The sequence below is a fragment of the Sapajus apella genome, unplaced genomic scaffold (assembly GCF_009761245.1).
Source record: "Sapajus apella isolate SASKATOON/1434 unplaced genomic scaffold, GSC_monkey_1.0 scaffold15, whole genome shotgun sequence".
In the NCBI taxonomy this organism is placed as follows: Eukaryota; Metazoa; Chordata; class Mammalia; order Primates; family Cebidae; genus Sapajus; species Sapajus apella.
Genome location: NW_022436955.1, coordinates 32,972,616 through 32,983,199, shown reverse-complemented (window position 1 = coordinate 32,983,199; position 10,584 = coordinate 32,972,616). Strand labels below are relative to the sequence as shown.

Sequence of the window (10,584 nt, the reverse complement as noted above, 5' to 3'; positions counted from 1 at the left end):
AAAAAAAAAAAAAAAAAAAAAAAAAAAAAAAAAGCGACGTTAACAGCCCTTCACACAGCAGAGGTCAGAGAGCCTGTGGAGTTGGAAGACTGGGGACTCTTCTGTTTCATACGATGATTGGGCACCTGCACAGGCTGCTGGATTTTATGTCCAAGGCGGAAGCTCAAGCAGAACACAGCAGAGTGTCCTCTCCTTAAGGCAGAGTGCCCTTTTGGTCCACGTTTCTGTCACACTCAGAACTTTCCATTGAGCTCTGGGGTTCTTTAGGAGCAGTCTGCAGAGTGAGGCCCCTGTTCGGCCTCCATGTCCGCTGCCTGCACCTGCCCCTGCACCTGTCCCTGCACCTTTGGAAGGGCGTTTGCAGGCCTATTTTACATGATGATACGTGTCTGGTGCAATTCTTAAAAGTGCCTGAATTTAGAAGGCGTGGGAAAGAAAGGAGATACCATGAAGCATATAGTTTTGCATACTGGGAAAATTTACTTACAAATTAGAAAAATGTCCCACAGAAAAAGAGACCCAAGACCCCAGACCTCATCTTGACCTTTGCTGTTGGTGTCTGTCCTTACAGCTGTCCAAGGTAGAGTGGATGGGGAGTGCAGACAGTGTGGGCGTCCCGCTGGGTGTCACAGGAGACAGGCTGTGATGGGACATGGGTACTCACGTGTTCTGTGTCTGCATCTGGATCTCTACAGGTAGACAGCACATACCTGTGTGTCAGTCAGCAGGTGTTCACTGGTGCTGGCCACCCGTGTGTTTTCGGTGCCAGGTCCCTTTCTGTTCCTGTTCTAGCACTGGGGCCTCCCAACTCTTTAGCCAGATGCCTTCCCCAGACCCGCCTGGCTCCTCCTCAGTGAGGCCATTTGATGATTCTTCTTAATCGTTGTTATCAGTGAGACAGTGTCTTACTTTGTCACCCAGGCTAGAGGACAGCGGTGCGATCTAGCTCATTGCAGCCTTGACTTCCTGGGCTTGAGTGATCCTCACACTGTGTTGCCCAGGCTTGTCTGGAACTCCTGGGCCCAAGTGAACCACCCATCTCCGTCTCCCAAATTGCTGATTACAGGTGTGAGCCACTGCACCTGACCTTTATTCTTCTTTAAAAAATACAGCCTTTCCCATACCACTACCTGTGTGCTTGGTGCTTCTCCTCACGGGAAAGGGCCCAGTCATAATGCTCTCTGCCTGGCCTGCAGAAGCGGGACGCCATGTTCACTGCTGCATCCTCCCACCTGAAGGAGGGCAGGGCAAGATTTCTCTTGAGCGCAGAGGAGCTATGAAAGTCTCTTCCCCAGTCAGCTCAGACCTCAAACCTCACACAGAGGTATAAAAGCCACAGTGGCCCAGCCTCGGGCAAATGCCACCTCGATGGAGCTCCCTGGGCGTTCTCAGGAGCAGCCACATGTCCCTGGGGCAGAAATGGCATCTGCTGATGGCTGCGTTGGCAGAGTGCTCAGCCTCTTTCCTCTGTAGCCCCCACGCTGGGCTAGAACCCGAGCTGGGAGTGGGGAAGGTGCAGTGCAGCCGGCCCTGCAGGGTGGGGTGGTGCTCTTTGTGGGACAGGGTTCTCCAGACTGGGTTGTGAAAGTGAGGAAAGCATTTGCTGTCATCGGAAATATTTAAAAGAATAGGATGCAAGCTCTTAGGAAGGTCCACAATGGAAATTCACACCATTTCATCAGACTGAGCACCCTTTGCATTTAGAAAGTTATATTCATTTTCTTTAGAAATGTCTGTGTCTTAAAAAACACTGAAAATGTTCCAGAATTAGGGAGGCTTATGAGCTGTGCTGGCAGAATGTGTGCGGGAAGTGGCCTGGACCCTCAGGGAATCCCCCCCGTCTCGCAGCTAGCAGGGCAGTCAGAGCTGTGGCCACTGCGGGGAGGGAAGAAGCAGCGTGTACAAGTGCCCACGGTTGCGTTCACGGTCGAGGCCCTGTGTGTGTGATTGACCTCACACTGTCCAGACACAAATCACACACATGCACACGCCTGTCTATAGGGAGAGCCAATGCGTGGGGACAGAATGGGTGACATCGGTCACAATGGCTCACACCTAATCGCATCACTTTGGGAGGCTGAAGTGGGCAGATTAATTGAGGTCAGGGCCTCAAGACCAACTTGGCCAATATGGTGAAACTCTGTCTCTACTAAAAATTCAAAAAACTACTTGGGCGTGGTGAGGTGTACCTACAGTCCCAGCTCCCAGCTGCTGAGGAGGCTGAGGGAGGAGAATCCACTGAGCTTGAGAGGACAAGGCCGCAGTGAGCTGAGACTGCACCGCTGCACGCCAGTCTCGGCAACCAGAGTGAGATGCTGTCTCAGAAAGAAAAAGACTTGGGAGGCAGAAACGATGTGGGGCAGAATGTTAGCCAGAGGTGGATTTGGGTGGAGGGCACATGGGGGTCCTTGCTGTGTTCTGTGTTTGTTTTTATGAGAGAATCTTGCTGTGTTGCCCAGGCTGGAGTGCAGTGGCACCATCTCGGCTCACTGCAGTCTCTGCCTTCCGGGTTCAAGTGATTATCCTGCCTCAGCCTCCCGGCTAATTTTTTTGTTTTTTTTTTTTTTTTTGCTTTGAGACAGTTTCACTCTTGTTACCCAGGCTGGAGTGCAATGGCGTGATCTCGCCTCCCCGCAACCTCCGCCTCCTGGGTTCAGGCAATTCTCCTGCCTCAGCCTTCTGAGTAGCTGGGATTACAGGCACGCACCACCATGCCCAGCTAATGTTTTTGTATTTTTAGTAGAGACAGGGTTTCACCGTGCTGACCAGGATGGTCTCGATCTCTTGACCTCGTGATCCACCCGCCTCGGCCTCCCAAAGTGCTGGGATTACAGGCATGAGCCACCGCGCCCAGCCCCTAATTTTTATATTTTTTTGTATTTTTTATTTTTAGAGACAGGGTATCACTCTGTCGCCCAGGCTGGACTGCGGTGGTGCAATCTCGGCTCACTGCAACCTCTACCCCCTGGATTCAAGTGATTTCTCCTCCCTCAGCCTCCTGAGTAGCTGGGACTACAGGCTCACGCCAGCAGACCCGGCTAATTGTACTTTGAGTAGAGATGGAGTTTCCCCATGTTCGCCTTGATGGTCTTGATCTCCTGACCTTGTAATCCACCAGCCTCGGCCTCCCAAAGTGCTAGGATTACAGGCGTGAGCCATCACGCCCGGCCATTTTGTATTTCTAGTAGAGATGGGGTTTTACCATGTTGGCCAGCCTGGTCTTGAATTCCTGACCTCAAATGATCGGGCTGTCTCGGTGGATCTCAGCCTCCCAAAGTGCTGGGATTACAGGCGTGAGCCACCACACCCGGCCTTTTTAATTTTTATTTTTATTGATGAGCCACTGGGTTTTACCTTGTTGCTCTAGCAGTACTAGAACTCCTGCCCTCAAGGGATCCACCTGCCTCAGCCTCCCAAAGCTACTGGCATTGCAGCATGAGCCACAGCACCTGGCCTGCACTGTTCTATCTTTGCAATTTCAAAATGATTACCAGTTGAAAAAGCTCGCCCTGGCCCCTGTGGAGACCTCTCCCCGAGGCCCCTTCTCAGCACCCCTGACTGGCCGTCAGTGAGCCTGGAGGCCTTCCTGTGCCAGCATCTTGCTCTTTTCCAGGAGATGGCAGCTGACCTGGAGCTGCAGCAAGACCCCTCGGTGCCCCCCAGCCACTCCCCTTCCCAGGGGCACTTCCTCTATGGGATTTTCCACAGACGGCTCCAGGCTCTGATCAGCGGGTGGGGCGTAGCTGCCAGCCTTCGGAGACAGAGGGAGCTTCTCATGTACAAAAGGTAAGGTCTGCCAGCACCTGGGCAGGGCAGCATCTCATGACGGTCCTGGAGTTTCTTGGTAGTGCGTTTGTCTCCTGTTGCTTGTTTGTGTGTCCCCACCCCAAGCCTGTCCGTCTGCGAGGCACTTGCCACAAAGAGAAGGATCCAGCAGGTTGAAAGTACTTTGGATTAAAACCTTCCAGCTGGACAAGGTGGCTCACACCTGCAGTCTCAGCACTTTGGAAGGTTGTGTGTGGATCACCTGAGGTCAGGAGTTCGAGACCAGTCTGACCAACATGGTGAAACTCCATCTTTACTAGAAATGCAAAAGTTAGCTGGGCGTGGTGGTGGGTACCTGTAATCCCAGCTACTTGGGAGGCTGAGGTGGGCTGGTCACCTGAGGCTGGGAGTTTGAAACCAGCCTTAGCAACATGGAGAAACCCTGTCTCTACTAAAAATACAAAATTAGCCTAGCTAGCATCCTTGTAAGCAGGCTGAAGTAGGAGAATGGCTTGAACCTGGGAGGCGGACGTTGTGGTAAGCCGAGATCACGCCACTGCACTCCAGCCTGGGTGATACAGCGAGACTCCATCTCAAAAAAAAAAAAATTAGCTGGGTGTGGTGGCACATGCTTGTAGTCCCAACTGCTTGGGAGGCAGGAGAAATCACCTGCACCTGGGGGGTGGAGGTTGCAGTGAGCCGAGATCGCCCCACTGCACTCCAGCCTGGATGATGGAGCGAGACTCTGTCTCAAAAACGCAAGTAAAACCTTTGCTCAGATTCGCAAATCCTCGTGGGAGGGACACAGCAGAAGGAGATCTTGTCAAAGTAAGGAAAACTTGAGAAATGTTCACCGCAGCTGTATTTACAATTAAAAAAAAAAAAGTGACGTCATTAAATTTTACAGTTATTGGGAATTGCTTCGTGAGACAGACTGGTGCAGCATCCACTTGGTTATGTAACTGTTAAAAGTTGGGGTTCTTTGATAACACATTTTGAGTGCAGTAGGCAAAGCATGCATGATACAGGTGAGCGAGTGGGGCTCCTAGTGCAGGCATTGGGTGGGACAGAGAGACAGGCCCAGGCTCCGGCCCTGGCAGTGGCACTGGGTCTCAGGGTGGTGGCTGCTGGTCTGAGAGTCTGAGCCCTTGGGAAGGAGCAGCGTGTGTGCTGTGTGTTGCCGGCAGTATGGCCCCTTCCTTCCAGGATCCTCCTCCGCCTGCCTTCATCTGTCCTCTGCGGCAGCAGCTTCCAGGCCCAACAGCCCATCACTGCCAGATGCGAGCAGTTCTTCCACTTGGTCAACTCGGAGATGGTAGGTGCTGCACACTCACGTCCGCCTGACTGGTCAGTGCCTGTGCTGACAGCAGCTCTTGCAGCCTCCATGGGTGTCCTGAGCATGGATTCACTCAGGAAAGGGCTCAGAGTCACATAGGTATCAGCGTCTGGAATGCTGTGTGAGTGTGGAGTGCCATGTGAGGGAGGCCCTGACCCACAGCCAGGACGCACGTCACATCACCAGGCCAGCTGAAGGTTGCCTTCTGCTGAGTTTGAACTCCTTCACTTTGATTTTGACGCATGGAATTGTACAGACCATTTTGTGTGCCACACACCTCCGTACGTTCATTTCCAGTCTCAGCATGCTTCATGTGTAAAAAACCTGCTGCTGCCTGTCGGGCACCCCCGTTACCTTTCCTTTTACGTGGGGCACCCCCGTTACCTTTGCTTTTAGACGCTGCCCAGTGTGATCTTAACCTGTAGGCCAGGTGTGGTGGCTCATGCCTGTGATCCCAGCACTTCAGGAGGCCGATGTGGGTGGATCACTTGAGTCAAGGAGTTTGAGACCAGCCTGGGCAACATAGCAAAACCCTGTTTCTACAAAACATACTAAAATTAATTGGGCATGGCGGTGCATGCCTGTAGTCCCACCTACTTGGGAGGCTAAGTCAGGAGGTTTAATAGAGCCCAGGAGGCTGAGGTTGTGCAGAACCAAGATCCCACCACTGATTTTCAGCCTGGGCGACAGAGGGAGACTGTCTCCAAAAAAAAAAAAAAAAAGAAAAAAAAGGCGGCACTTGCTCTGGGGACGGGTCAACGTCAGGGACCGAGCCGGTCCGAGCTGGGAAGATACCAGCCCCTCACTTGCCACAGAGAGCAGCTTCTGTTCCTGAGGCCTTTTTCTTGTTTTTGAAGATACACAAATGTGAGAGATGGAATTGACGTTCCACGCCAGCTATGTAGCACCTTTTTTTTTTTTTTTTTTTTTTTTTTTTTTTTGAGATGGGGTCTCGCTCTGTCACCCAGGTTGGAGTGCAGTGGTGCGATCTCGGCTCACTGCAACCTCCGCCTCCTGGGTTCAAGTAATTCCCCTGCTCAGCCTCCTGAGTTGCTGAGATTACAGGCATGCGCCACCACACCCAGCTAATTTTTGTATTTTTAGTAGAGACGGGGTTTCACCATGTTGGTCAGGCTGGTCTCGAACTCCTGACCTCATGATCCACCCACCTCAGCCTCCCAAAGTGCTGGGATCACAGCTGTAAGCCACCGTGCCCCGCCTTGTGTAGCCCCTTTCCTTGTCACTTTAAAATGTGACAAGAAAAGCAGAGGAGATGAGACCAGTGGAAGCTTTGAGAAAATCACCATAGTTTCCTTTGAATTCTTATGAAAGGCTATTTTTTGGAAAGTTCTCAGAATGGCACATGACAGCAGACAGACAGGAAAACACCATGGGCAGCACTTGGTTAGCGAAGGACAGAGGAACCAGAGGATGGCTGGGCAGTGGAGCTATTGTCCTCGGCAATACGACGTCTGGGCCCCAGTGCGTCCTGTCCCTGCAGCCACTTGTGCCTCCCTGCCTTCTTCTGGAGCCTACAGACTGTTCGGGCTGCAGGAGCTGGCTGCACAGGGAGGACAGCATGGCCAGGGCTCCAGGTCAGGTCAGCCAGGTGTGCCATCCATGGTCGCCTCTGCCAAGCCTCAGGGAGTGTTTCTCTCACAACCGAATCCACCCAGCAGCGTCTCTGCACGCTGGTCTCAGCTCTCTACCTGTGGCCTTTTTCTTTCCCTGAACTCTTTTACAGAGAAACATCTGCTCCCACAGAGGCGCCCTGACGCAGGACATCACTGCCCACTTCTTCAGGGTAAGCTGGTCCCTCAGCCCCTCCCAGGGCCTTCTCAGCGCCCTGTGGGTGGATCCTCCTATCAGGGTCCTGCAGGTTCTTACGCTCTGCTGGTCACGGGTCCTGGCAAACCACTGAGCTCCTGCTGTGTTCTCTCCTGCAGGGTCTCCTGAACGCCAGTCTGCGGAGCAGAGACCCTTCTCTGATGGTCGACTTGATGTTGGCTGAGTGCCAGACGAAATGCCCCTTAATTTTGACCTCTGCTGTGGTAGGCCCGCTGTCTTCTCAGATGTTTTGCTTTGGGCCTGAGTGGGGGACTGTGTGGCTGCTCTGGCTTCTCTCCAGCTCTTTTCCATCTTGGGTGTTATAATCCCAGAGAAAAATGTGTCAGGAGACTCCGAGGCCACAGTTAAAGATGTCAGCTCCCAGCAGATCAGTGCCGAGCGTCCTGAGTTCCCAGAACTGTCCCAGCCCCCACCGCAGACACCTTGGGAACCCTCATGACTTCTCCCCGTGGACCCCGCTCAGACCCCACAGGCACCTTTGTGTCCATTTGTGCGTGGGGCCTGTTGGTTCACGGTTTTGGGTTACACGTTGGCTGGAGGCTATCGGTGGCTGCCTGTGCTCACTTGCGCCTGACTACGGAATTCGGAGCAGAGACTTCACCTCAGTTCCCGCCAGAGCTCACAGGCTCCCGTAACATCCCGGGGTCCCGGGCATGGGGGAAGAGTCAGCGCTTCCCTCACTACCTCGGTGGCTCACTTCGTCCTGAAGACTTGTCATCAGGGACGTGAGGGTTTTTTTCTTCAAGGAGCACAGCATGTTCCCCAGGGAACTCCTCAAGTAGGCTGACATTTCCCCCGAGTTGTAGCTCAGTTGGTGGAATTCACTAGAAATGAACTCTTCTGTATTTAGAATGCCAGCTCTCAGCTGAGGACGTCCAAGGACAAGGCACGCCCAGCTCAGGGGCGGTGTGGTTGCTTCACTGCTGCGTTGGGCCAGGCTCTTCCTTTCCTAATTCCCCTTCTTCCGTGAGTGTGGGTAATCATGCCTCACAACAGTGTTGACCCTTCATTGAGGTAAAAGATACTGGCTTTGGAGTTCCAAAGCGCAGGGTGAGTGTGGGCCCATGGTGGCTGGTAGGAGCGCTGCGGGCTCCTCGTGGCTGTGGCATTGGAGGCATGTCCATCTCAGCCGCCCTCATCTGTGTCCTGGTGCTCTCTCTCTCTAGTTGTGGTGGCCAAGCCTGGAGCCTGTGCTGCTCTGCCAGTGGAGGAGACGCTGCAAGAGCCCACTGCCCCGGGAGCTGCAGAGGCTGCAAGAAGGCCGCCAGTTTGCCAGCGAGTACGTGTGGGTGGCGGCCCGAGGCATGCATGCCCAGATGCACTTTGGGACCTGTTCGGTGTTGTCCCTGGACACCCTAGGTTGCTTGAGAGAAGGGGCATGGGCAGCCTCTCGTGGGAGCAGGGAGAAAAGAACTGAGCTGTCATTGATGGTGGGTACCTGTAATCCCAGCTACCCGGGAGGCTGAGGTAGGAGAATCGCTTGAACCCAGGAGGCAGAGGTTGCAGGGAGCTGAGATCACACCACTGCACTCCCGTGAGCAATACAGCGAGCCTCAGTCTTTGGGAAAAAAATAACATAACCGGCCTCTGGCAGGCCCGTCCCAGTGAGGAGCTCGAGAATGATTCCTCCTCACCTGCTCCCCTTCCTCTTACACCTGACGTGGGCTCCCAGAGTCAGCCTCGTGCTGGGGGTCAGTGTCATTGGGACCTCAGGGTGCAGATTCTCAGCCTACTCTGACCTGTGGACCCCAGTCCCATATTCATGGGTCCTTGGAAACTGCTGAGCTCTTGGTGCATTCTGGACTAACTCACCCTCCTGGGGGACGACAGGTGATGGCCTCTCCACCTCCTGAATCTGGGTGCGTGTTCCTAGGGGGTCACAGAGGATATTGCTAGTCCCCATCCAGCCTCCTTGGAGAACACCATCCTTTTTCACTGTTTTGATCCCCTGATGCCACGCTGGGTCCCCTCAGGATTCAGCTGCTCACAGCCTGCTTGTAAAACAGAAGAGCTGGGAATGGTGGCACACGCCTGTAATCCCAGCACTTTGGGAGGCCAAAGCAGGTGAATCACCTGAGGTCAGGAGTTTGAGACCAGCCTGGCCAACATGGTGAAACTCCATCTCTGCTAAAAATGAAATTAGCTGGATGTGGTGGCGGGCACCTGTAGTCCCAGGTACTCAGGGGCTGTGGCAGGAAAATTGTTCGACCTGGGAGGCGGAGGCTGCAGTGAGCTGAGACTGTGCTCCAGCCCGGGCGACAAGAATGAAACTCCCTCAAGTGATCCGCCCGCCTTGGCTTCCCAGAGTGCTGGGATTAAAGCGTGAGTCACCGCGCCCGGCCCTGTTGTGATGTTTTGAGATTGAGTCTCACTGAGTTGCCCAGGCTGGTCTGGAACTCCTGGGCTTAAGTGACCCTCCCAGAGTGCTAAGATTACAGGCGTGAACCACCATGCCCAGCTTATTTGATGTTTCTCAAACCACAGCATCATGTTTCATTAATGTACTGCCCTGGGCTGGAGTGCAGTGACACCATCTCGGTTCACAGCAACCTCCGCCTTCCAGGTTCAGGCGATTCTTCTGCCTGCTGAGTAGCTGGGATTACAGGCACACACCACCACTCCTGGTTCATTTTTGTATTTTTATAGAGGTGGGGTTTCACCATGTTGGTCATGCTGGTCTCAAACCCCAAACTCCTGACCTTTTGATCCACCTGCCTCAGCCTCCCGAAGTGCTGGGATTATATAGGTGTGAGCCATGATGCCCAGTCTCCTGCCAATTTTTTAACTGGCTAGAAAACTGTCTGACACCACAGTGGGGTCAGAGCCAGGTGGTCCTTTGTTCTCTGTTCCAGGAGGGAATGCCTGATCCAGTCACAGGGCCAGGCATGGAGAACTGAGGCCTCTTCTTCTAAAACTTAGGCAGCTGGGGCCCAAGAACACAGGGTAAGGTGGACAGGCCCTGCCCACTCCCTCCTGGAGTCAGTAGGAGCTGTGGGGGCAGCACCAGCACCTGCCCAGACTCAGGTGGACCTGAGGTGTGTAGGGATGCAGACCTTGTTTCTGATGGCCTGATGACCTTCTGCATCCTCTGATGGCAAGGCGAGCCCCAGAGGTGTACAGGAGGCATTGTGACAGCTGGGAATAAGGAGTTGGCATCTGTGGTGTGGCCGTAAAGCCCTGCAATGACCACCTTCTCTCTGTTCCAGTTTCCTCTCTCCTGATGCCACCCCCCAGGCACCCAACCCAGCCTGGCTCTCAGCTGCTGCACTGTACTTTGCAGTTCAACAAGTCGGGGAAGAAAATGTCCGGACCCAGCTCAAAAAGTTGGACTGCGAGAGAGAGGAGGCAAGATAAGAAATTCTTTTCTTTCTTCTCTCGCAAGCTTGGTTTTAGTCAGTGCTATTTCTCTGGGTTTGCCTGATGAACTGTGTTTTTCTAATGACAAATAGGAGGCTTGGAGTTCTTGTCACATTATTTGGAAATGAAAAAGACCGAGTCTCAAGTTTGGTAAAAATAGATTTCATTTTTTGAAATGCTTATATCCATCTACTTATTTTTGAGACAGAGTCTCTCTCGTCCAGGCTGGAGTGCAGTGGTGCAATCATAGCTCACTGAAGCCTCTTTGTCCTGGGCTC

General features: G+C 53.3%; 1 protein-coding gene and 1 long non-coding RNA gene across 16 annotated transcripts in view; one reads left to right on the top strand and one right to left on the bottom strand.

Annotated features, from left to right (window-relative positions):
• Nucleotides 1-10,584, top strand: part of FANCA (FA complementation group A) — an 83,627-nt gene that overhangs the window by 69,021 nt on the left and 4,022 nt on the right. For 14 of the 15 annotated variants that reach the window (XR_004270680.1, XM_032284747.1, XM_032284748.1 and 11 more), the window contains 6 exons: nucleotides 3,614-3,786; nucleotides 4,972-5,080; nucleotides 6,846-6,905; nucleotides 7,048-7,152; nucleotides 8,116-8,228; nucleotides 10,156-10,294. Coding sequence is in view for 14 of the 15 variants with exons in the window: in XM_032284747.1 (XP_032140638.1) it covers nucleotides 3,614-3,786; nucleotides 4,972-5,080; nucleotides 6,846-6,905; nucleotides 7,048-7,152; nucleotides 8,116-8,228; nucleotides 10,156-10,294 (699 nt within the window). In the remaining variant the exon portion in view is untranslated. The remainder of the gene's footprint in view (nucleotides 1-3,613; nucleotides 3,787-4,971; nucleotides 5,081-6,845; nucleotides 6,906-7,047; nucleotides 7,153-8,115; nucleotides 8,229-10,155; nucleotides 10,295-10,584) is intronic. The other variant, XM_032284751.1, reaches the window with a different exon arrangement.
• LOC116555799 lies at nucleotides 461-2,489 on the bottom strand. Its single transcript, XR_004270684.1, has 2 exons — nucleotides 1,131-2,489; nucleotides 461-689 (listed from the first exon to the last, which is right to left on the bottom strand). It is a non-coding gene; the product is annotated as an uncharacterized LOC116555799 (long non-coding RNA).